The sequence below is a fragment of the Pyrgilauda ruficollis genome, unplaced genomic scaffold, assembly GCF_017590135.1.
Source record: "Pyrgilauda ruficollis isolate IOZ18807 unplaced genomic scaffold, ASM1759013v1 scaffold5, whole genome shotgun sequence".
Taxonomy (NCBI): Eukaryota; Metazoa; Chordata; class Aves; order Passeriformes; family Passeridae; genus Pyrgilauda; species Pyrgilauda ruficollis.
Genome location: NW_024526599.1, coordinates 6,958,372 through 6,984,257, shown reverse-complemented (window position 1 = coordinate 6,984,257; position 25,886 = coordinate 6,958,372). Strand labels below are relative to the sequence as shown.

The 25,886-nt window shown below is 37.2% G+C and overlaps 1 protein-coding gene across 5 annotated transcripts in view; it reads right to left on the bottom strand.

Annotated features, from left to right (window-relative positions):
• RAPGEF2 (Rap guanine nucleotide exchange factor 2) overlaps nucleotides 1–25,886 on the bottom strand; it is a 185,420-nt gene that overhangs the window by 89,739 nt on the left and 69,795 nt on the right. For all 5 annotated transcript variants that reach the window (XM_041479890.1, XM_041479889.1, XM_041479887.1 and 2 more), the window contains exon 4: nucleotides 19,493–19,576. In XM_041479890.1, the coding sequence (XP_041335824.1) occupies nucleotides 19,493–19,576 (84 nt within the window). The remainder of the gene's footprint in view (nucleotides 1–19,492; nucleotides 19,577–25,886) is intronic.

The window sequence follows — 25,886 nt, the reverse complement described above, 5'->3', positions numbered from 1 at the left end:
TTAGAGAGTTTGATCTAGTATCTTCTGGCATTACAGTATTAAGTTACCTAAGCTATCTGCATTTCTTTAACAGAAGCTAACTGGCATACCAAAGAAAGAATTAAAAGACTGATCAACTTCAGTTAGAGCTCTTTTCTACTTAAAATGAATTAATAAGGAAGATAAGTGTATTCCCAAATTAAATAGATGAAGACAAAAGGTTGCTCTGCCCTTTCACGAGGCATTCTCATCATAGTAGAATAATTAAACATTATACTATTTTGATCCCTGTAAGAAAAAACTAAAAGGTTTTTTGTTTTGGTTTTTGGAGTGCCCATATTAGATGTATTTGTGCACCTGCAGGCTTCACTGCAAAGAATCCTCAAAGTGCAGATGTAAAGGCGGAGCGCAGAGAACCAGTACATGATTCAGAGAAATCCAGGACTTCTACAGTTAGATCCTTAATCATACACCATCAGAGTGGAAGAAAGGCAGCCAGCTAAAGTTTGTATCGGGGGTGTGTAATTCTTCCTCTGGGTATGAATGCCAGGTCAATGCCAAACCTTTCCCATCGCAGACTGGAGGGCAGGACAGACACCAAAATGCCTGCAACTTCAGGACTCCTCTAAGTTTGCTGTAACCAATCCACCCTAAAATAGCTGAGAGGCAATATAACTATTTGGCCTTTCCCTTTCTTCCACTTGGCACTGCACAATAAACGAAACCTTCCTGTCCGAAGCACCCAGGGCAACACCTTGGAAAACAAACCAAACTCAACAAAACCGCAACATCTGAATTTTAACCAATGCAGGCATGTGGCAACACACTGAAACTTCCGTGTTTGTGAAAGGCAACTGTTTTAAGCTTTATTTCCTAACTCACCAACTGCAGTTCACACATCATTCGGAACAGTCTATCTAGCTGGTTCATATCTATGCTCCTGTCCTGCCTGGCCATCAGTAGAAATGAACAATTTAACTGCTACCCCAAAGGCTAATCTCTTGACAACAGCACATTTATAGGCTCAAAAAGAAGGCAGTCAGATATTGAAAAGAAATGCCAGCTGTGCTTATTCATCAAAATAATAATCGCATTTAATGGTACATGGGACTTTTACAATAGAAAAAATTTTCCAGAATACTAGGCCTCTTGAAAAGAAATATTCAATAAAGAAGTCTCTGAACAAAATGCTTATTTTCCTGGAGGCAAACACATGCCTCATCCTACAGTCCAGCAACAAAACACAGGGTTCTTTACTCTACAATACCATCTTGAATTTTATACAATTTCAACTACTCTTAAAGACACCAGAAAATTAAGTCATTATACTGAATCATTAAACTGTTTTACAAGTGTCAAAACTTATTTTCTTGGCCAATAGTCTGATTCATATCACAGTTTTTCCTTAGAAACAGAAATGAGGAGTAAAGAAAGGAGAAAATAAATCAACTCATTGGTTGAAAAATGAAAATGCAAAAGATGGTGATTAATAAGTCAACTTATTTGATATTCTAGTTGGAAGCACACAGAAATATTCTCTTCCCACTTAGAAAACACATATTGCTGTATTTTTGCTAACCCATTTTTGTAGCCTCGGAGCAAGCACTCATTTCAACAAAAAATGTATATACACTTTTCAACTCCACCTTTTTTCCTCCTCTATTGCTGTCTGTAAGTATCAACTTTAAACTTCTGTCTGTTGCTAATCACTGCTGACGTGCCAAAGTTTCAAGCATTAGCAAACAGAATACAAACAAAAAGCTGTGTTTTGGATGTGCTTTTCTATTCTTGAATAACTTGTTTAGATTTCACCTTTTAGCACCAGAGAACAAGTAGTCAACATACTAAGACAGAATGCATGAATTCAGTTACTATAAAGAAAATTCTATATTTCTGCCTCCAAATAACACACTGGTTTTCACAGCAAATAACTACACCATTCTTGGACTATTCAGACTCCTATGACAGCACAAAATTTATCAGAGCAGACAGTGCATCACATGTATATATTATCTTTGACCAAAGATCACAAGGCACTTCAGGCTATAAACAAACTCTCTAAACTTTGTCAAGTGCTGTAAGAAAGAATACAAGTAAATCAAGGCACAAGGAAGTTAAATGACCTTTCAAGCATTGCCATTCTCAGACGGCCACTCCAGCTAAACCTCCTGACTTCCAAACACTGGTGAAAATTCATCACCAGTGAGGAATTCACATAATCAGTGAAAATTAGGGAACTTTCTTGTTACTGTCCACTACATCTGGGCACTTCAGAATTGTCCATCTCCAGCTGTGGTAGAACATCCATCACAACAGTGCACACCACCTCTTGCAGAACCACACTTGAATACAGGTTTTTTGTTTTGATGTGCAGCTCTGAGAAATAACTGGCATCTTAGGGTACTGCTAATCCTGCTGTTTCAATTCATAAGACTGACATCAAAGTCAGTAAGTTGTATCTGAATTAATTTACCAGAGTTTCCCACAGGAGCAAAAATAAAAGATGAACAAAAAAGTAGTTCAGTGGCAGTCTTCTCCAAAATGCCTAGCTGCAGTAACTTGCCACTCAGTAGAGGAAGGCATCAAACAAACTCAATTTAATTGAAAACATGTTCATTTGAAACATTAGCCTGCAACAAGAAGCAGCAAATACCCAACACGTGATACAGTCTGTTTACTGTGCTGATAAAGTCCAAAATGTAAAACCTTGTATAGAATTATTTATTACAAGAATGTGAGGCACTGGAACAGGTTGCCCAGAGAACATGTGGATGCGCTATCCCTCGAATTGTTCAAGACCAGGCTGGATGGGGCTCTTGAGCGACTTGGTCCAGTGAAAGGTATCTCTGCCCATGGCAGGGGGTTGAGAATTATCTGATCTTTCAGGTCCTTTCCAACCCAAGCCACTCTCTGAAATACCAGCAGAAGAACTTCACATAAGGGACCAGGAGCAGGCAGGTAAACTGGCTTGTGGGATGTTAGGTATCACACACAAACAGTACCACGCAAATAAAGCTTCAGTGGAAGGGCTGATTATCTTCTTAATATCAGCTCTACTTCAGTAACTTTGACTGAAAAATATTCTTTACAAAATTCTGATGCCAGACTTTCCATAGAAAGTGAGTTTGACTACCCAGATTTCTCACAAAATAGTCAACCTAAGTACTGGCTAGCTAAAGAACAATGTAGAGAGCCTTTATCAGCATGTTTCAATAGATCAGGGATTTGACAAATTTACTTCTTCCCTTACTGTAGGGTGAGATAAGCCTGTGCATATAGAGAACTTAAGCTTAAACCCCATTTTTGTTTTTAAAATGCAGTGGAGAATTTTACATTATATACATTTCACATGTGGTTCTATCATACCATTCCATTTAAATCAAAACTGTCTTATTGAGCCTTATTAATTTCAACTCTTAAATATAGTTTGTTTGCAACTATTAAGGCAACGTTACATCTGAAAGAATCACAGGTTTGCAACTATTTTCTCTAAATTGGTGATGTGCATAAGAGAATTTCACCAAAGGAAGATAAGGCAGTTTAAAGGTATCCTTGCAATTGTAGCTGTCAATATGGAACACAGAGGTTATAACAGTAATTTAGAAAGCCAGAAGGGCTGCCTGGTCAGGATATTGCTGCCTCACCTGAATTCCCCAGAGAACCTTGCTTTGCAGCAACTTTTCCAACACTTTTCTTCCATACTACCACACAAGCTCTGACTTGACATTGCCCAAGTATTAAGCTTCACAGATGCTCTCCTCAGTACCTGTCCTAGAGATAATTTCACTTCTGGAGTCCTTTTCTATCACAGTACTTGTATTCACATAGGGATACCTAAATTAAATTAGGTTTACATTCACATCATGAATGCATGATGTGAATATAAACCTAATTTAATTTAAAAAAAATAATAACACCAACTACCCCTTCCCCAAAAAAAAGAACAGAACAAAACAAAAGAAACAAAAAGCCCCAACGCAAACAACTACATAAATATGTATAAAAATATTATTTACAGGAATCCACTGTATAGTGGACAGCCAGGTATTTTCCCCAAGAAATTTCTCCCTAACTATACCCTTAAACTCCCTAACTATTCCTTTAAACAACTGACAAAAGTCTAATTTCCCACTTGACTATTCAAAAGCGTTATTTCAAAAAAAAGTAATTAGTATTTAAAAAACCACTTTTTTTTCTCACCATGTACTAAAAGCAGGTATTTTAACCCATGTAAGTAGTTTACAGTTTCATTTGCATTTTAATGCATTCTTAAATTGAATTTACACTGATCAGAGATGACAGTTCCCCTATCCATAAATGTATCTTACTACATACATTTCTCAGCTTACAACTTGCTATACTGAAAACATACATAGCTGGCTAAAGAACAGAGGTGTCAGTATTCAGGTTTCATGCTTGTTAACAGAAGACAAGTTTTAAATTAAAATTAAGGATTTTGATGTTTCCCAAGTTTACATTCTCAGTCTTCATTAAAAAAACTCTTCACTCTTATGAAACTACAGTAGTTTAAATGTGCCTATGGCTAACAAACAACAGAATAATTTAGGACCACTGTCTGCATTTATTCCTCTTCAAATTTAATAGATTTAGTAATAAAACAAAACAACAAAGTACTTCAATTAAATGAAACATCTAAAGCCACAAGCAACACATGCATTTTTATAAGCACTTACACACAGAGACAGCCAAAAACTTGCAGGTATTGAGGTGACTTGTTCTGTTCTTTCTCTTATCATCATGACATTGGAGGACAAGGCAGTTTTCTCCAGACATGACCCATCCATTTCCCCAGGTCCCCAGACATCCTCACACACGCTCACACAGATGCTCTTTTCAAAGCTCGCAGGAGAGGCAGCAGCTACTGAAGAGGGAATGTTTCTCTATCAGCATTCAGCCCTGTCCCCTCACCCTGGGCCTCCACATTCCTGTTTTCACGTCAACCCAGCTCCCAAATGGAAAGTTATTTCTCAGCACTGGAATGTAAATGCATTCATCAAAAGTGATGCAGAATCTGAAGGAAACCTCACAGCACCAAGAAAAGGGTTTTCAGTGTTAAGCCCTGTTCTTTTCTCCTCTTAAAAATCAGAGATCACTCACATAGAAAATTCAATTTCACTAATGACAATTTTGCAAAAAGGACAGACAAAAATTTAGGGTTTCTGCTACAATGTAATCTTGACTTACTTCTTTTGATATTCCCTACATTACTTAGCTTAAGGTTTTAGTAAAACTATTTCTAAGTCTCACAAAGATAGCTTCACAAAGTATGGTCACCTCTGTGGTGCACATTCTTCTGCAAATAATAATAATACTGTTATAGGTTTATGTATATGTAATTGTAATATTTTGAACAAAGCTGCTGGTTGAGAATAAAAAACTATGTAATTGACACTTGCTCTGAATCAAAAAGAATTTTCTATTTAGACAAGTTGTAATGAAAGGAAAAATACAAGTAACAAATTTTCTTGTTTCTCAAGTTCTTAGAATATTATAAGCATATGTAAGCAAGGAAATTAGTTCCATACAGATTTTGCTTTTTTTTTTTGATAAAAAATTACAATATAAACAAAGTAGAAATGTAATGCATGAATATTGAAATATTTTAGAAATCAAGATATTCAAATACTTTCTTTGTTCTGAAGTTTTCAAATGGGAGGTACAATGGGTTTAAGATCACTGATGTGCAGTATTTGCCAATGCAGAACATCTAAATAGACATGGAGATTAAAGTAAACATTATCCTTCTCCCACCTTCACTGCAACCAATCTTCATCTGTGCAAGATTGTATATGAATAAATCCACAAGCACAAGGCTATGCATGGTTCAGTTCAGTTTCTCAAGCTTTTAACATATTCATGATAAAAATGGATCTTAAGTTACAGAAACCCGATACTTCAAAGTGCTTTTTGTGAAAATTACATTGCTTCAATTGACACCTACATTTAGGAGAATCATAGAAAACTAGCAAGATGAAATACAGAGGTATTGCATGAAGCATATTTAGAACTTGAAGTTATATAAGCCAAAGTGTCTTCATTTGCTCTTAGGTAGCCCACACCCTGAAAATGCTATTATTACCATCACCATCTATATTCAAGTGCTATCCACTTCATTTTCAATCTTTCCTCTATCCTCCAGTTCTCAAAATCAGAGCAGAGAGGAGTCCCCATCCCACTGGATGCATCATGTGCTGCATGTCCCACCTGCACACTCCACTTCCTCACAGCAGTGCCACAACTGAGGAGGTCATGGCAGGACCTGCTTTCAATCGCTGCATCAATTATTATCTGACGATACAGAAACAAATATGAGGAGAATGTCTGGTCTCCAAAAAAATCCCAGAACCAAATCTTGATGTAATAATCAACATTCAGCAAGCAACAATATCAAAATGTTAGTAAGTTCAATTTAGTTGTAAAGTCAACCAGTCACACTGAATTCCTTGATAAAATACAGAGCAGTAGTAAGTAGACTTGTAAAAGGGAAACAAAATGGGGACTATTTTCTATCTGTCATTTAGAGAGATAAGGGATTCAGTCAAGTGTCTCCTCATGCATCTTTTCCATTAAGAACCATCATATTTCATTTTGGTATGTGCAGATCAGAATGAAAAGCATCAGCCCCTCTACATGGTTTATTCTAGCCAAGCTAGGTTTAGCTGGGTTTCACATCAGTGTGCTCTGAAACCCAGACTTGCACCCAACTCATCCTTGCCAAGGAAAAGAAAAGTTACAATTAAGAAGCTCGTGTACATGCACAAGCCATTCCCAGGGGAAGGCATAAGTGCTCTGATGAAAACTAAATTTGGCATGGCCATTTTCTGACCCCTCAGAAAAAAAGCCAGAGCCCGTCATGCATGCAGAGCCACTCTAACGTGAACAGCGCTCCGCTGGGGATGAGGCAAGCAGGGAGGGAAGGCAGCAGCGGGTTTCCCCACACTCAGAGCTGCACGCTGCAAACTATGAAAGAAAGAGTTTGTCAGCTGAAAGACAGGGCATCATTATACAGAACATCAAATTATCTGATAATATAGGCTGACCTCTTTGATTCTCATTTGAATTAGTGCCTGTCTTTTAGGAAAAGCAAGGAAAGATGCAAGGGAAGCCCAAGCTGCTTTTGACTTGTAATAACTCTTCTTTTTAATAAAAATGTAGTGGTCATCTGCATATCAAAATAATAAGTAGATTAGGTTGGTTTTTTTTTTTTCTTTTAACTTACTAATTCCTACAATGTTATTTTATTTATAGGGGTTTTTTTCAGCAAAAGCAAGTAGCTGCTTTATAGAAATGCTTTTCAGTTGAAAGGAAAATTGAGATGCTGGCAAGTTGAAGAGGCATTTGCAGAACTGTCACTACTTGCAAATCCTGGAGACATGAGCTCACTGCATACCATGGATAAGGATGATTAGGCTTATCCAATGTCATATGATAGCTTAGATGTTTACAGTCTCAGATACAACAGCTCATGTGTCAGGGAAGGGACTCACTTGCGATATCACAGCTAAGTACACGCCACTTAATAATACCTGGGAGGAGTGTTTCACAAGAGAAAGAAGCCTGAGACATCACTGCAGCTCCTTGCTTGACTAGGGACCCAAACCACTGCTGCCTGTGGGGGAAAAGGAATCATGGTGCCAAGGATAATAACCCTGCTGCTACAGCAGGAGGATGCAAAGAACCCAGGAAACAGACAGAGAGAATGCTTGATTAAAGCATTCTCTCATCACACCATAGGAAAACTATAGAATAAGCACATTTATAGCAAATTAATGCTTTAAATAATTGCTGCTAAAAATGTGTAGAAGTTAAACTCCAGCTGGAAACTTTAGTGAACTTCTTTAGTATTTTGAACACTTTTAGTTAGCATCCTTACAGATGACAGACTATAGTGCTTTATCTATGTAATGCTCATAGGGATTTAATTCTTATGCAAATGCAACCCAGATCAGAGGTTGCATTAATCTGCTAATTTACAGCTGACTACTGAAAGCACTTCAAAAGAAGTTCCTGAAAACACACAGTGAATAATTTGAAATTAGCTAGATTCTAGAGGTTTGTTTCCATAGAAAGTCCTCTCAGTCAACCCTGAAACATGTGATTTACGATCTTCACACAGTTTTCCTTTTATAGCAGATTGCTATTTTGAAAAGTGAGGTTAATTTTAAAATTTTACGTGGTTACAAGAGTGAATATGGTAGCAAGTTTTAATAGTTTAGGTAGAAATATTGTATAAAGTTTCACATTTGTTGCTTCTCACTTTTCATAATGCAACATCAAAACTAAAACATTAAGCTGAAAAATGGTTTAAAATCCCATCTGAAAAGGTGCTTTTAAGAATAACAAACTGTTTTGCAAATTTACTGTAGAAAGGGTAGATGCTCAGGGTCTTTATAGCAGCAGGTGATCCTGAATACTCTTCAGAGGAGAATACCACTTAGTGTTCCTTTACGACTGTTTTATATATACACCACACTAAAGAAACATTTTGATGGCATTTTTCTGTTAAATTCAAGATCTATGTTCACAGACTAAACATACAATTATATAAACCAACAAAACTGGAACATACTGGTAGAGGCAACAACAAATTTAGCTTGTTGCAGCAGTTCAGCTTTGCAACCTATCTAGAACAGAAAGCTCGGAGGCAGGTACTGCATCAGCACACCTGGGAATAGATCCTTCTTTGGGAAAAATTACCCTTATTTTAGTTTTAAATTAGAAGTTCTCATATTACTTTATCTCGGAAAACATTCAGAGATGAAAGGTTTTTTTCCTAACCTACTTTTTCTCTTATTCTTTCAAATAAATAAATAAAGGAATAAATGGTTTGAATAAAGACAGCTTTGCTTATGCTTCATGTTAATGACGTCTGTGTTGCCATGGAGATTGCTGTGACATCACAAGATCTACATAATGGTCTCAAAGAATGAGAAGTTGTTGGAAAACATTACTTAAGAGGCAAGACCTTGTCTAAACACAGCTTGGCTTATTAACATTCATGAAATTCATTAAAACAGAGGAGTATTTTTCCAATGTCATACAAAGACTTTAGATGCTAGTTTCTAAATGAAGACTTTTTATACTGAAAAACACATAATAAGCATTTTTAAGTCCCTCTAGAGACTTTCATAATTAAGGTATTACAAATTTTCAGGTTTTTTTTTAATTATTAAAATAAGTTGACACGTCACCTAGGTTTTTAGAAGTAAAACAAGACCATATATATTGACACTTTCTACACACACTTACACACTTAACTCATTCCATACAACTAATTCATTCACATGGAAAGCTAAACACATTCCTTCAATAACAAGTTTCCATAAATTAGTGTACAGAGCAGATGTATTCAAGATACATTTGTATATTTGTGAATGAATAAACAAAGTAAGCCAGTGGAGTAGTAGTGACAATTTTGTTTTAGCTATTTATATTATAATTTGAAAAATAAATTATTCCTCACTTAAAATGTTATATCACATCTTGTATCCCTAGATTTGTTTTTCAGAAACATTTGGAAAATTTTGTATCAACTGAAAGAAAACTCTCAGACATTTTCAAATCTTCTACAATATAGAGCAACATTTTGTTAAAAAGACCATTTATGGAAGAATTACAGTAATGGAATCACACTAAGAATCAAGACAAAAATTCTAATTCCTTTCAGTTATTCTACAGTCTTCCAGATACATAAGTAAACATCATTACTTCAGCTTATCTAGATGGTCATTCAGCAAAATTAAGTTTATGAAAGTTTAGATCCTGAGAGGTTCACATGAGGCAAAGGAAAGGCAGTGTCCTCTGTCCCCTCTCTCCACATGGGTATAACTTCTCATTTTGGTATTCTTTATGCTATTTTTGCACACAGTTCCTTTTGTTGTTATTTTGAGGTGTGCAATGACCAGATTACTTCAGTTCATTACACTTATAAAACTTGTCCAGAGCTCCTGAGAGCACATAAAGCAAACAGGGTCTTCCTTTTGACCTCAGCAAGAATCCTATAATGCAGTTTTCCCAAGTCACTGAAGGGGGCTTTGATGTTTTGCAGGTTTGTACTACAACTCAAAACCTTAAGTACTATTAAATTGAATCAGAGGAAGTCCTAAATCAGAATGAAGAGATTACATAATAGGACATCTCACCAGCTGGAATATCCCTTGTGAAAAGGCAACCATTTTCTTCAGACAGATACCTATAATTAACAATGCAAGCAGGATACCCTGTAATGGGTCTCACATTTAACTTTTAAATAACTGCTCACTTTATTACACAGAGAATTTTATCCTACAAAATTTCTCAAAGAGTTCTCAATTTTTTCCCATATCCCCATTTGCATGCAAGCAATTTATTACAATTTCAGAAATCAGCTTTTTAATATTAAAATCAAAACTGAAATTTTAGAAAGAAAATTTTAAAGTGTGAGTACTGTTGAAATAAAATATATCACATAATTACAATGTACAGAAGAGCAGTAAAAGCAAAGATGAACAATGTTTCCAAGATTGCCTAGATGTTGCTCTCAATGACTTCAAATTATGCCATGCTCCATTAGAGACCCTAATGCTGGGATTAGAAAGGTGCCTCTAGCCAATGAGGCGCAAAATAAGCTAAAAAGAAGACTCAGCAATGAAACCATACTCTTTCACAGCCAGCTTTTACAGCAACAGACTTTAGAAACCAGGCAATGAACTAAACAGCACCAAAATTTTTGAACAAAAATACAATGTCATTAGGAAAAAAAGTGAGGGTTTTCAGTGGAATTCATCTTTTTTGCACCCAGATGGGCAGGTGGGGGAAGATAACAATAAAAAAAGCCAAAAAAACCCCCCACCACTATTCCAGCATATTTTTTTCAAAAATTAGTCAAAATTTTGACCCAAACTTTCCAAGATTTAAAGAAATGGGATCTGAGAGTTGGTATCAGAGTCATCAGATATTATGTTGCCTCCATGAGCTGCCTTAAAGGATTCTCTCTTTTCCTCTCCTGTCTTTCTGCTCAAAAATTATGCCTCATGAATCTAGGTTGTTAAACTCTTATGATTATTTTTATTTTTTCATTATGGTCCTTTTAAGTTACTTTGAGCTATTAAGATACATTCATGCTTACACAGATAAAATCTACTGCCTGTGTTACCTCAGATTTTGTTTTTCATTGGCATTGGCAATATCCCACTAAAAATTTTTCATTATATTTAATCTGTAAAGTAAATGCAAAAAATAACCTAAATTGGTTCCCAGGCAAAATTCTCCATAAAAGCAGTGGTCTGGATTTATAATGTTGCGTACTTTGTCTGTACGCTCTGTATCACAAGTGCCATTTTTTCATTACAATGGTACCCTTAACTTTAAAGTATTTTCACACAGCAGCAGTTTCAATGGGGAAGATAAACACCACTGAAGTAAATAAAGCACAATGTAAGAAAAGCCTAACTTCTCTACTTATTTTAAATGCACTGACAGTGGCATTTAAAAGTGGCAGGAATTTTCATCCAACTCAGCTTACAATTACCGAGCATGAAACAATGAAACACCAAACCCAAGGATCTCTTGAATCTGCAAGCTCTGCACTCCCCAATGGAAAGCATATGAAATTGCTGTGAACATTCCATGCCCTGGAATTCCATGCCCCTGAAAAAATGCCCCTGAGCACCAGCAGGTGATCCAGACCTTCTCAAGCCCATCATCAGGTTTTCCACATTGAAAGAGACAAAAGTCTGCAGCTCTAAGTTTATACATCTAGAAACTGGTACAAGGTTTGCATTTGGCAGAGCTGCTGAAGTTTGCTTTTCTCCTACCATGAGCACCTCCATCCCTGAAAGCCTCCCTCTCCTTAGGAGGAATCAAAACAACTCAGGCTCAGTGAAAACATATTCAGGTCATTTGACACTTTCAGCTTCATTGTTATCTTGTCATTACAAACTTGGAAGAAAGCCTGGTAGCACCAGACACACAAGGATGAATTTCTATTTTTGTTTTCAAAAGATGCCAGTGTAATAGATTAAGTCCGTTAACATTTTATCAGCTCTGCAAAAACAAAATTCCAGTAGCACTGAAATATGACAGGAACAACACCAGACACCAGCCAATCTCATCATTTAGGAACTGTCTCCTCTTCTATTTCCCAACACCTCAGATAATGTCACATCATTTTCAGACCTCAATAAACTCTTCAATTACTCAGCAGAACAGAAGATGGATGGGATAAAGGATAAATTAGCTGTAAAAATAATTTTAAGTATTCACATTCAAAGTAACATGTACACCATTTTTTTCAAACTCTAAGGACACTTTTGGGTGACATGTATCCTGTGCTCCAAATCACAAATTTTGCTGAAACAGCCGGTGACATCACAAGGCCCATCAATTTATGGCTCAGCCAATTCAGCTACATCCAGAGCTGACTGCGTCTGAAGTGATGAAGTCAGACTCACCTGAAACCCTCCCTGCATGCCCTCCCTGGCAGCCAGCCCTCAGGGAGCCGGGCTCAGCCAGAGCCACACAGCAACTCCAGGTCCTCCAGAGCCTCATAAGGAAGCCTGCATCGACCCACACGAGCAAGTGCTGGATTTCACTGGTAGCACTGACCATCATACCAGTTGGATATGAGCAAATTCAAGATAGATGGCCAGATCAGGCACTCCCATTGAAATGTTACCTCTTGTAAACAAGATTTTATTTTCTCTAGGAATTTGAGTCTCAATAAGTAATCACACATAAGCCTAATTTTCTGCTTGCAGGTAACAGTAAACATCTCCATCCAAAAGGACAAACACAGTCTTCTGGGTAAATGCAGACAGTACAAAGCAATTAGTGTTTATTTCTCAATGTCTATTTAAAATTCATTATGAGTAATTCATGATAGCCACACAGTCATAAATGGACTGACATCACTACTACTTCCAACTTCCTCCTTCAACTTATGATCTCAATCTTTCCTAGATTAAACCCCAAGATCACACTCCTTCATGCCTCAGTTTCAATTGCTGGGACTGAAATGCTGAACCAAGGCATTCAAACCAGACAGAGGACAAGGCAGCAGGGGGGTCAGCCCACAACAACCCCACACTCTGTGCCTTCCCACCAGCCCTTAGAGATAATCATGAGCATGGCTCCAGAACACCACCAGCTTGATACAGACACACCAACACAACAAACAGGTCACAGGAAAATCACAGGTTCACAGCAGCAAAAGCAGTGAAGTTTTCTATTCAAGACAGAGGTCCAAGGGCAAACTAAACCCAAAGCATGCACTTCCAAGTAACTTCTTAGACTTAAACAGATATTCTCTGAAACTATAACCTGGGAAGTTATTTTTCTCTATGAATGTCCAGTGTATGGTCTTGATGTTTCCATCACAGTGCTGTAAATCCTTAGCCATAAGCAACTCAGAACCTGGAAAAAGCTAAATAAGCTCCACACAGCTCTTGATCAACGCTCTCTGCAGCTTAAACAACTAACCTAACATTTCTGAAAAGTACAACTCTACAAGTCCATTGTTCTAAAATTCTGTTTCCTGCTCAGGGGAAAAAATATTCATTTTTAGGGGATTTTATCATGGTTTAAATATTTGTGTATACTGATCACTCAGTTAAAATCCCAGTTTCATTCTGTTATCTCATAGGTGTCAGCCACTAATAGCCATTATTAATAAACTCTAAGTTGCAAATATATGAGTCATACTGAGAGAAGGATTTTGTCACTGTGATTAAAGCTATCAACATAATTTTACTGATTCAAAAGATCAATCAAAGGCAATTCTGTATTCAGAATATAAATACACCATCAGTTACATATATGTAAACCACACAAAACAGCATGATGCAGACATCACAAAAATTAGGAAGTATGTTTCAGATACATGAAGCTCTACAAATGCCTGTAGATAGCCAAGGGCTTTGCTCCAGCACAATTACACTCACATTCATTACCTGTCAAAATAAAAAAAGTCTGCCAAAATCCCTAACAAATTTTATCCTGAAAGGTTACTTTCATAAGTTAATGAGGATATACTTGGATGAGGACAAAACATTCTGCAGAAACTGAGTTTTGCTATTGCTTTACACACATTCAAAAGAAGTCCATAATTTGTTCAATGACTCTCCATTATGATTAGATATTCCCCTCCATTTTTTAAGTTGTTTTAGTATGGGAAAGACCAGAGGGCTAAATCATCAATATTTAAACACATACATCCCTTTTAATTTTGAAAATCATGAAAAATAGATGTTCTTTCACCTTCAAAACTTAAATCTTTTAATTAGAGGAAAAAGGTTAATAATTGCTCCTGTATATAAAATCTGTGAAGTTGCCAAAGGGAAAGCAGCTCTCCATTGCCATATGGGGCAGTGAGGGGACAACTGGTTGGATGTAGCAGCAGGGAAGGAAAAGAGGCTGCAGGAAGGAAACAGCAGATGAGCAAGCAGTGCAAACTAAAGCCTGGTTTGTGGGTGGCAAATCAGCACAGCGGGATGCCCGAGCAGCACAGCACACGCTACCCGGAAGGGCTGGGAAGCATTCTAGGAGAAAAGCAGAAATCCCCAAGTACCAGAGCCAACAGACTGAGAAAAACTGCCCAGCAATTCTGTATTTTGCTGCTGCTAAGGGCATCCTCTGGTCGTGGAGGCCAAGAGCAGGCACAAGCTGTGGGAGATCCAGGAAACCTTTTGGTATTGCAGCTCCCATTTAAGGAACACGAAAGAACCCATTGGAGTCCTCACTAGAAGCAAAGTTCTGGTACAAGAACCACACAGGAACTCCAAGCAAATGACCAAACGTGGTGAGAGCATGCAGCAGGCCAAGCTGAAAGCCATTCCAAAAGACATTTTGAGGGACTGTCACATAGTTGCTGTCAGTGAAAACACAGGAGAGCCAGGACAGCCCTCAGGGAATTGCATTTTCTGCTCATTTATTTTCTGGAGTTCATACACAAACCTCATTCTAGTATGTGAACTGCTTCAGAGTACAGATGCTCCCGGGAAATGATGAGGGGACTGAGTGTTAATTTGTGCTAGTTTGATGGTCACGGTCAAAGGAAAGAATTAAGGAATGTTTAGTTTGACATAATATATGTCTGATATTTAAAGTAAATGAAGAAGTTTGTAGATATTAATAGGAAAAATGGGGGAAAGGAGTAGAAGGGAAGAGGGATGATCTTCCTCGTATTAAACTGTCAAATTTCACCATTGTAATTCACAGAAATTAAACTGGAGAACAAGATAAAGCTTTACCTCATGTCACCAAATAAATGGCAGCTTTAATTGTTCAGAACACTATTCTTTAAAATCATGGATTGTATATTTTCCCAAAATAATAAATTAAAGACAATAAAATCTAGCCTTATCTTATGAACACTATTTGCTAGCTGAAGGCTTGGAATCTGAACAAATACAAGCTAAACGGTATTACGTCAGGGAAATAAAATTAAACTCATGCTATTTTCAAAAAAAAAAAAAAAAAAAAAAGAGACAGTTTAGATGTTAAAATTTCCAAAGTTAAATACTCAATTTAGGACTTCATGTATTCCAGTATTCCATCTTGAACAACTTATTTTTTTATATTTGGAATTAAAGACTTGCCCAGTAGCTAGTTACAAGTCATTTTACAAGTCATCCAGTGCATTATAAAACTTTGTCCAAAACTGGCAGCTTTGATACTCATTTCGAACTATTTCAACAGTATGTAGGGTATGAGATATTTGCCCAATGTCTCACACCCTACAAGGCTGGTTCATTTTGGGCTGCTGTACTGTTTTTTAGTAGCGGGTTTTAGTAGTATTGCTGCTGTTACTGTCCATTTTTTTATCTCATTGCTGCTTCCAGTAAATTGTTCTTATCCCAACTCATGATTTCTGCCTTTGCATCTCCCATCAGAGAGGGGAGGGGAGTGGGAGGTGTGTGGTTTGGGAGACTCTCACTGAGCAGGAGCACTAAATTAGGGTGTGCTGTTTCTAATGCAAAGCAGTGCAAAAGCAGGGGGTGGTCATTTCCTGTGCTTTTAGACATCTTCAGTGTGGGGGAAGGGGGTATTTTTTAAAACACCCTTCTCCAACTATATTTTAACTGTCTGCCAAACCTAGTCTCTCTAATAAAAAAATTTTAAATGGTATCTTAACAATAGAAATGAAAGCCATGGACACAACAATTTGGAAGAAAGAAATGCAGTAAGTTTACCTGACATGACATATACAACAAAAGAGCATTTCCAGTGTTACTCGCCAATCAGTCTGAGGATGCTATATCTAAAACGAATGCAAGCAAATCAGCTAATAGAGGACCCAAATGCAAATAATATCCTGAGCATAGGCAGTCAAATGCACTAAGGTACTTGCAAGTGTCAGGTCAAATCTAGTGGCAGCTCTCTCTCCTGTTCTCTACATACTCATATGCCAACTGCCACGAAGTTATGAGTAACATCAAATTCTGCACAGGACTGAGAACAAATCTGCAAAGTTGTAGGCAGATTTGTCCACTATGCCTGTCTAAATTACTCTGAGATATTACTTTTGCTCTGGCATGCAAAGACATTCATTTGGAAGGAGTGAAATCCAAAAAAAAACCAAATGCTCTTGAAATTCAGGGGTTGGGGTGGAGGTGGAATTGTTGGGATGACAACATATGTCTTATTTTAAATTTGGTCAGCTACTGCCCAGCCATTATTTAATGAAGGTGAGCCAGAGGAGGTCAGGAGGACAGGCATGGAGAAGCCCTCAGTCTGAGCAAGGATCAGCAGCCCAGAGAACCTGTCCAAAGGGATTTACTGCAGGTGCATGGGGCAGGCTGACAAAAAAAGAGAGGACAGCTTTAAAGTGGGGGAAAAAATGAGGAGTTTTGAATGGTAAGATGCCTAGGGGTGAATTACATTTGGCTCTGGGAAAAGAAAGTTAGGGAAATGAGAATTTTCTGAGTCAAATGGATTTGGAGAAAGGAACATACTTCTTGTTTTTTACATCTTTGATTGCTCCTACACAGAATTCTTGGCTCCATCCTGCTCTCTTAATCACAACCTACACATGTTGCAAAATAATATCCTAGTGGCTTTTTAGATGGGCAAAGATAAAATGGATTAACCTGAAAAAAAGCCCACATTAAAATAGTGTAAATATTAATTGACTATTGCAAATTTAGTTTACTCAAATGACAAACAAAATCAAAATTAGATGATCTTACTTTGCAATGTTTAGGTTCTCTTCCTATCACTTGATGTCAGTGATGCATGAGGATATGCACCTTTTGCCAAACCACAGCCAGTTCATTTCAGCAGTAATAGGACATCAAGATGCACGAATTATGCAATGCTCAAAAAGGCCCTTGAAGTTTTACTGCCTGTATATGCAAACAGTCATTTTCAGCAAACACCTGTCCAGTAACGGTCTTCTGTCCACTTTTGACACTACTGTTTAGATTCCAGAATGCCACCTTATCAGTTCTTTCTGGACAGCAGCCTTTTCAGTAGGTCTCACTCCCTTTTTTCTGAGCACCCTAAAATCTTACTTTAGCATTTCTGCCAATCATTCTCTTCTGCCTAGCTTGTATAACTGAGCAGTTTGCTATTTCTCTCCCAGCACTTCACTGGCAGCACAAGTAAAGCTGGAAAACTTAATTTTCTTCTCAGGCCATTTTTTCACTAAGTAAATTAATCAATAAATCATTTATTAGCCACCAATATTCCAGATCAGAAATTTCACCTGAGTGCCCTCTCACTTTTGCCAAGCTCCTTATTCATGGATGAGCCCAAAGCCCAATTGTAACTTACTCATTTAGAAAGAAAAAACCCCGATTAACCTTGTAGTAAATTTTAATTTACTACACTCACCTACCATTCAATGACTACAGCTTCTCAGCACAAAGCCCATCACTAGAAACACTTTGGTTTTACTCTCCCAAAATGCTTTCTATCTCATATAACTAAAAGTTTTTTATTTTGCTTTCATGGACTTAAGTTATCTTTTTCAATTAACAAATTGTCTCTCTTGCCTTTGCTTGCCAACACACTAGCTTTGAGAGCTACTTGACTTCATCCACAACTTTAAAGCCTATTTGTATCACAGATTCCATGCCTTGTATTTCACTAAGATATTAGACACTGTCCAGATGTCATTTTACACATTTCTTCATATGAACAGCACTTAATGCTTACTGCCACAGGATCTGTAATTTTCTGTTCTTTCTACCAGGAAGAGTCTCAAGCTCACTGTTTGTCTTACTAAACCTCACCTCTCTTCAAGTGCCCCAGTGAGTGAGGCACAAGCATTGCTGTATTTCAGAGGAACAGAAGATTCTTGCCATGGACTATACACAGCCACCCTTCATTAATTCAGATATTATATATCTCTTCTCCTGGTATCTAAAGGTAGCACTTTCTGCCAGCTTATGTCCTAGCACTGCCTGCTCATGGATGACATATGGGACAATTTCTGCTCTGCCAGAAGAGCTTCTATAATCCCTTGTTGTGCTGCTTTTTCCAATAATCAGTTTTGCACCTTCAGCATTAACTATTCGATGGCACATCAAATATGCCTTTTTATCAGCAGTGCCTGACAGACACAAGACACTTGGTTTCACCAAGAACATGCCACCGTCATCCAATGGAAGTCCCAAGACTTGCACTGCTCTCCCACTGGAAGGCAGATTTGAAGACCTAATGTCTCATATGCCAACGAACACTAGCCATGAAGTGGTTTCCCACCTTTTAAAATTGTAAAAAAATTTCTAGTTCTTTCCTTATCATGATACTATACACAGATGGGTCATTCTTTCATTATGCCTTTTACAAATTTTATTACGTGCTGTATGCTTCAAAGCAGCCTTTTATGGTAGTCTGAATGAATATGCACATAACCATTACTTTTAAATAATTCTGCTCTGCTTCCATTAAAATTATCAAGCTTTAGACTTTAGTCTAAAATCCTTGCAATCACTTGCATTTTTTACCATAGCTCAAAATAAGTAATTTTCTTTTTTTTTTTTTTTTACTGGAGCAATATAAATGTTGAGTACCTCACACCCAAACTTTTTTTTTTCCATCTAAGAAACTGCTCTTCATTGAAAATCCATTTGCATGACATTATACAGAAGCAGCAAAACCTGCAGTAACATGATCTAAAAATATACCAAAACATACACCAAAGACTTGTGCACAGTCAGTAAAGGAAAACATCTACATCCAAATTCTATAATTTGAAGTATGATTATTCATTGGAAGAGACTACTCGGCACTTCACTCCATTTGTCAGGTTTTTAGTGGTTTTATTTTTTAAATCAACAACATCTGCATGACACTTTGGACAGTTATACACTGTCCACAAAGATGGATTTTCAATTCTAGCTATGGGCATGAAACAGTTACCAGAGTTACTAAAGACAGGAGATGTGTGTTTAGATTTGTTCTTCTGTGATTCATTAAATAGAAACATTGCCTTTTAGTTCTAAAAATTCTCTACATCTCATGATTTATGTTTAAAATATACAATGCAGTACATTCATAGCCGACATACCTGCTCCTTGGAAGAAACATGGATTCTTTAATGAAGACTGAACCAGACAGCAGGATATACCAACAGGTACCAATATCATCAGGGCTGGAATAATAATAAAAAAAAGATAACACAGTTTAAAACACTTGATTTAAATTACTCACAACAGTACCAAATTTGCACTACAAAGAACATCAAAGAGGCAAAAATGCTCCAAACTATGGAAGGAAGACACAATTCAATTATTTAAAAAATAATTCCATGAAACTATTCTAATTTACACCTGCAAACATATACATTATTAGAATGCTCAATTTCATTTACTTGACTTTATTAAAAGCATCTGTCTATTCACTTGGTAACAGCCCAATTCAAATTAAATATAGCTAAGTGATTAAAGGAAGCCAAGCTACAGTAAATACACTGCATTGTATTCCATTGAATGCATTGAAGAAGAATGACAGTTCTTTAGTTCTTGCTGAAGAGAGCTGTAGCATCTTTCCGTCTATATAAATAAAGGCATCCTTTCCCAATACTAGCCCATCTTCTCAAGCCTTTCAAGACAGAAATTTTCGTTTCTGCATCAGGTAAGAGACCTTTGTAGATGGCAAACCTACATCAGATTTGCCAGTCATCATCATCTGCTGCTGCTAAGCACTGCCCCTTCCACATCTCTTCCTGGCATCAGAATAAATTCCCAAAAGAAGGGGCAAAAAGTTTCTCTTCCCCTCTCTTCAACCTGTAGAGGAACTGGATGAGGAAGACTTTGTCATCCAGGCACAGCTCATTCTACTGTAGATTCAGATGTTGCTCCTTGATAATACAAAATCCTTTTCATATGCTTAGACTCTTTTTGGAAAAGTGAGTTCAAATAATGTTTGGACAGGAAAATAAAATAGGTTAAGGCTACTAGAAATAGCTGCAGTAGAAGTCTCTTTCCATGTTGACAGTCAGTACTGAGAATCTCTCCACTGTACTTCAGTTTCTACCACTCCTGCTTCTTCCAGAGAAACTAATTGAAATCATGACGAATGGAGTTCATCATTATGAACTGCATGAGCATTCTTACAGAAAACCACATTCCTAATGACACTAAGAGATGCAGATTATTTAATGAATTTGTAGCATCTTCATTTTTTAAATTATATGTCTCAAGTCTTTAGCAACAACTAGGTCTACTTCAAGTAAGAACAGCCCACATCTTTTAACAATGATGACAGCACAGTATTAAAATCTAATCTTAAATTTTAGTAGGCAATGTACACGTTAGCAGTGTATTTTTCATTTGAAGAGCTGCAATTTAAGAAGTGCATACACAGAGGTCCTCAAAACAAATGTGCAAGCCTAAAAGAGCTGAGAGCAAACCGTCCAATCTAAAAACACATTCCATTTTCATTTTCCACTGTATAATATAAGCATGAGAGAAAGGACAAGAACATAGAAAATTAGCAGAGGAAACTGAGGGGACACAATCTGTGGCCAAGAACAGCCAAGATGGAGAACAAGAAGATGGAGATTGTATTTCTTTTCGAGCAGCCAATGTCCTGACCAGTGAAGTGATGCTGGTCAGCCACAAACACCAGAAGTTACATCATCTTCACAATCAAGATTTCAGGAATACTTCTTTATACTGATAGACCATAGAGAGCAAAGCAATAACACAGTCCCACAGCTAAAACAACAGCATTTTGATTGACATAGCTGTAGTGTTCTAAGCTGCCTATTCTGAAATGTGCCTTGCTTGCTTCTCACAAGGGCTGTATCACCCTCAAACTTGCTGGTTTAGAAAAATCAACACTGTGCATAAGTGCAGAGAACCAGGTTAAAGCAGTTAAACACAAAAAAAAACAGCACTTCCAACAAAAATATCATTCCTAAAAACATGAACATGCACCTGAGTTAAGTTACACATTCCTTCTTTCCCCACGAATCCTATGCTGACAGGCATACAACAGCACTGCTGCTGAACTGCAAGTCTGTCAGGTTTTTTATTCTGTTCTTTAATATCTGTCATTCTACATACAAATAATCTGGACTAATTATCACAGTTAGAAATTCTTGAAATAGAAATTTTCAGCAATGGATATAGATAAAGGGATTTCCCAAATACCTGGGAAGTAACTGTGCTAGAATATGAGTAATAATTTTTCTGTGTGGATTACAGCACATTATATTATCACATAATAAGTTTTGTGGTCTTGGGAATGGTTCTTTTTCCTTTCCTTTTCCTAAAATATGGCAGTTTGACCAAGTATTAAAAGTGTAGTCTGACAGAAAAGAACCTGGGGTCACAGATTTTACAATTCTAAAGCAAAAGCAACCTAGAAGATCTTCTCATGCTTCAAGAAAGGCATTTCCAATGATAAAATAATTGAAACAGAAAAAAATTAAGCCAACAGAAAGTATTTTAACTTTTGTAAATCTACTAACATCCAAGCTTCTGTTTTTCTTGTTTTAAGACCTGATTAATTTTCGAAATCCTCTCTCAAACCACCTATTTGTAAGCAGCTCCAGTTATCTTTTCTCATTGGAGATATTTTAACTTCAAAGAGAAAAGCAGTTACTGGCTTTCACAAGCACCAGTCAGTATATTCAATATGCAAATGCTTAAGGCTACTTTTGAATCTACCTTTGAATCATTTAACAAACACCTAGAATGATTATGCATTCAACTGCAGTGGTCTGATTTCTTATTTAATCACACGCAGCATGACTCTTCACTCAGTTAATCGTCCAACTCAGTTTTATCTCTTCTTTTTTCCAATTCACAGGTTTATTCTTTTTCTCTGCAAGTTGGCTCTTTAAAAGTTGTTGGTCCTTCTCACTTGTCTGTCATGAACATCATACTTTATCCACTCTGTATATAATCAAATTAAGTATCTGCTCATTTGACAGCTAAAAGAACTGATTAAAAAATAAATCAAACTTGAGGAATACCATGTAATTGAATTTGTTTTCCCTTTGCTTTATGTGTACTTAATAACTGGTTTTATTTTTACAGTTACACTGAGAATTTCTAAGCTCTAAGCTATTTGAATCATGCATATCTACTGAATTCAACACTTTAATTATCCAAATAAAAAACCCCTTCAATATTGCTGTGTCACAATAGTGGAATATTACTACAGAAGGTGCCTGCATTCAAGGTATCTTCCCTGAAACACACTCTGTATTCTTCTAAAATTTTCACTGTCAGCCAAAACATCATAAATATTTCCAAGTCTTCAAGAGCAAAGAACACAGAGAGTATTAATTCTCTTCATTTTTACAACTAGTAGTGTCTTCATATAGTCTTGAGCAAAACATCTGAAAAAATCCCACATGTATAGCAAACACATTTCTTTCTCCAGAACCCACATGCTTCTCTCAGAAAAAAAAAAAGCAAATGAAACACTGATCTATTCCTTTCATATGAAAATATATTTAACTCCTGCACTTTTAACACTTGTTATACTCCCAGTTGATTAGAATTAAGCCTCAACAAAGCCATTTGGCAGCCAGCTTTTGCTAGACAATACTGCCACAAGAAGCACGTGCAATTCTTTCATTTTAAGGATTCTGGGCTTTCCACAATCCTATTCAAACATCATGTGGCTTTCAATCAAGCTTCCATGTTTTCTGTACTGTGCTTGACATTTGTTCATCAACAATGCATTTGCATTCTTCAGGACTTTTGTGCCTGTCATAAAAGACAGAAGAAACTATAGAAGAAGCAGATGCTGAACTACAAAAGTACTTCTTCAGGCCACCTGAGGACTCATGCAAATAACATTTTACCCAATAGAGAAGACTCATATTCAAAAGGTTTTCTTTGCATTCACATTTTACATTTTGTTTTAAACATTAAAACTGAATTCTAGAGAATAAGCCTAATTGTAAAGTTTTCTTTCACTGCTAGAATAGCGCCTACCCCTGGCAGCCCACAGAAGAATCTAGAAACTTTATTTGTCCTAAAGATATTTCTTCTGCCAAATAGATGATAGTAAATTGTTCTTAAAAAGTTTTATTGCAGACAGGACACTTCCCTGACTGGGTTTGCAGGAGGGCATTAAGTTCACATAAGCACTTCATCAGGAATTAGCTGAAGTAGGATTGATGCTGATGACCTTTCCACGAAGGCATCCTTCAAGAGACACAGGGTTTTTTCCAGCTTAGGAGAGTCAAGGGGAAGGTCCATAGCACCTGTCAGTCAGGCTGATGTAAAAAGGAAAGACATCTGCTGAGGTAAGATCTTTCCTATTACTAGTTTAGCAAGGATGCCACTGCTGTCCAGCATCACCACAACCATTGAAGCAGCAGCTGCCACACATGAGGAGACTGGAAGCTCCATAAAGCAATGGAGCTGGTGAAGGGTCTGGAGCAAAGTCCTGTGAGGAGCAGCTGAGAGGGCTGGGAGTGTTTAGCCCGGAAAAAAGGAGGCTCAGGGGAGACCTCATCATTCTCTACAACTGCCTGAAGGGAGGCTGTGGCCAGATGGGGGTTGGCCTCTTCTCCCAAGCAACAAACAAGAGTTAGCCTCAAGTTGCCCCAGGGCAAGTTTGGATTGGATATTGAACGGGTGGTCAAGCACTGGAACAGGCTGCCCAGGAAAATGCTTGAGTTACCATCCCTGGAAGTATTTTTAAATGTGTAGATGTGCTTGGGGAGAGGATTTAGTGGCAGAACTCACAGTACTGGGCTAATGGTTGGACTCAATGGTCTTAGAAGTCTTTTCCAACCTTAATGATTCCGTGATCCATATCAGGCTGAAAGCAAAGCTCACTAACCCAGGCAAACAGCAGTTCCCTTCTAGTTTTGAATTCCTTTCTGCACCCTCCCTCCACTCTTGCAGGGCCATATGCACAGTGGGAGTGGAAATAATTGAAATAACGAACTATTAACACATGTACACATGTAACATGTTTGTTTTGGGATCTTCAGCTCAGCTCCTGTTCTGGGTATTTATCTGGATGAAATGTATGACTGTTAAAAGTTATACAGCCTAGCAAAAGCAGCAAAGCACTTTCCCTAGTTACAGAAAACAAGATTTATTGCCAAGAAAGTTAGATGACACAAGCAATTTATCCTGCAGAGAATCAGAAGGAAGTCAACCCCAAAGTCACTCATTAGGGGCAGTAAGAACAACAAAATCAATACACACTCATTCTGTCCTGAAAATAAGATTTGTGTTCTGCAGAAACAACAACAAAAGGACTCCAGCACCAAGATCTAATGTTCTTCTTTTTTAACTACTATGGTAGAGCTACCTACTGATAATTTTTCAGAATATTCAGTCTCCAGCAGCAACATTGCAGTGGTACAAGCCAATAACAAAATACCCACCAATATGCAGGTTTTATTTATAATCTGTACTTTAGCTGAACAAAATTTGAATAAATGTGCTTGAAATCCTGACTTTTTGTATTACAGCACTTTCTAGAGCAGAGGATTTCCTGGGAAATCTATATCTAATTTCCCAGAATGCCAGAGAACTTGACTTAGAGGAATTCAGGAGCTAGAAATGGAAAGTCATAAATTGGATTGCAATACCTTCCCATTGTGTGTCCCTGTCCAGCTTCCTTGATGTAGTCCTTTAACACAACTACAACCTGCAGGCAGGCAGGACACCTTTCTGCTTTGAAAATCACACAAAAAACTGAAGACAGAACTATGCAAAGAAACTTCATAGCTGACACTAACTGTTCTGTCTGGAAACTTCAATTGTGTCATTATGCAATGGCCTATGACATCATTGGGTTGTCAGCACTGATGAGTTTAGACAGGATTTTCAGACTGAGGTTTTCACATTTTCTAGCATATGACTGTTTTCTCTGAGACCTCAGAGGCACTCAAAGTTCAAAAATCAAGAAGTGCTTATAAATCTCCAGACTGACAAAATCCAAGAAGTTTGCAGGCTTTCTCACAGTCTCCAGCACTTGTATTCATGCTATGATCTATTTATGCCCCAAGGAGGGGCAGCTTCTTATTACCAGACCAGCAAGTAGCTACATATACACTACTTAAAACTAAAGCTTTATTTTCTAATTACAAGTATTTTATTTCTATATAAAGCAATCAGCAGCACTTGCATGCTTGCAACTAGACATTTGTAACTATACATCTGAATTATATATTAATGGCATATCAAAGAAATTCTTCACAAGAAAACACGTCCACCATACATATCAATTCTCTAATGCATCTGTCTACAGTAGCATAGGTGTTCCAATTTTAGCTTTCAGATTTCCTGATTACTTAAGGTGCTGAAAAACCTTCCAAAATATTAAACTACAATAAATATTTAAATCAACCCGTTCAAAGGCTGAATAAATCTCAAATAGCTACACCATTTGTAGTGTCTTCCTCTATCCTAACAGGTCCTGATGCATCACTTTTCTTTAATACTTCTTTAGAAATAGCAAGATTTTAAAAACAG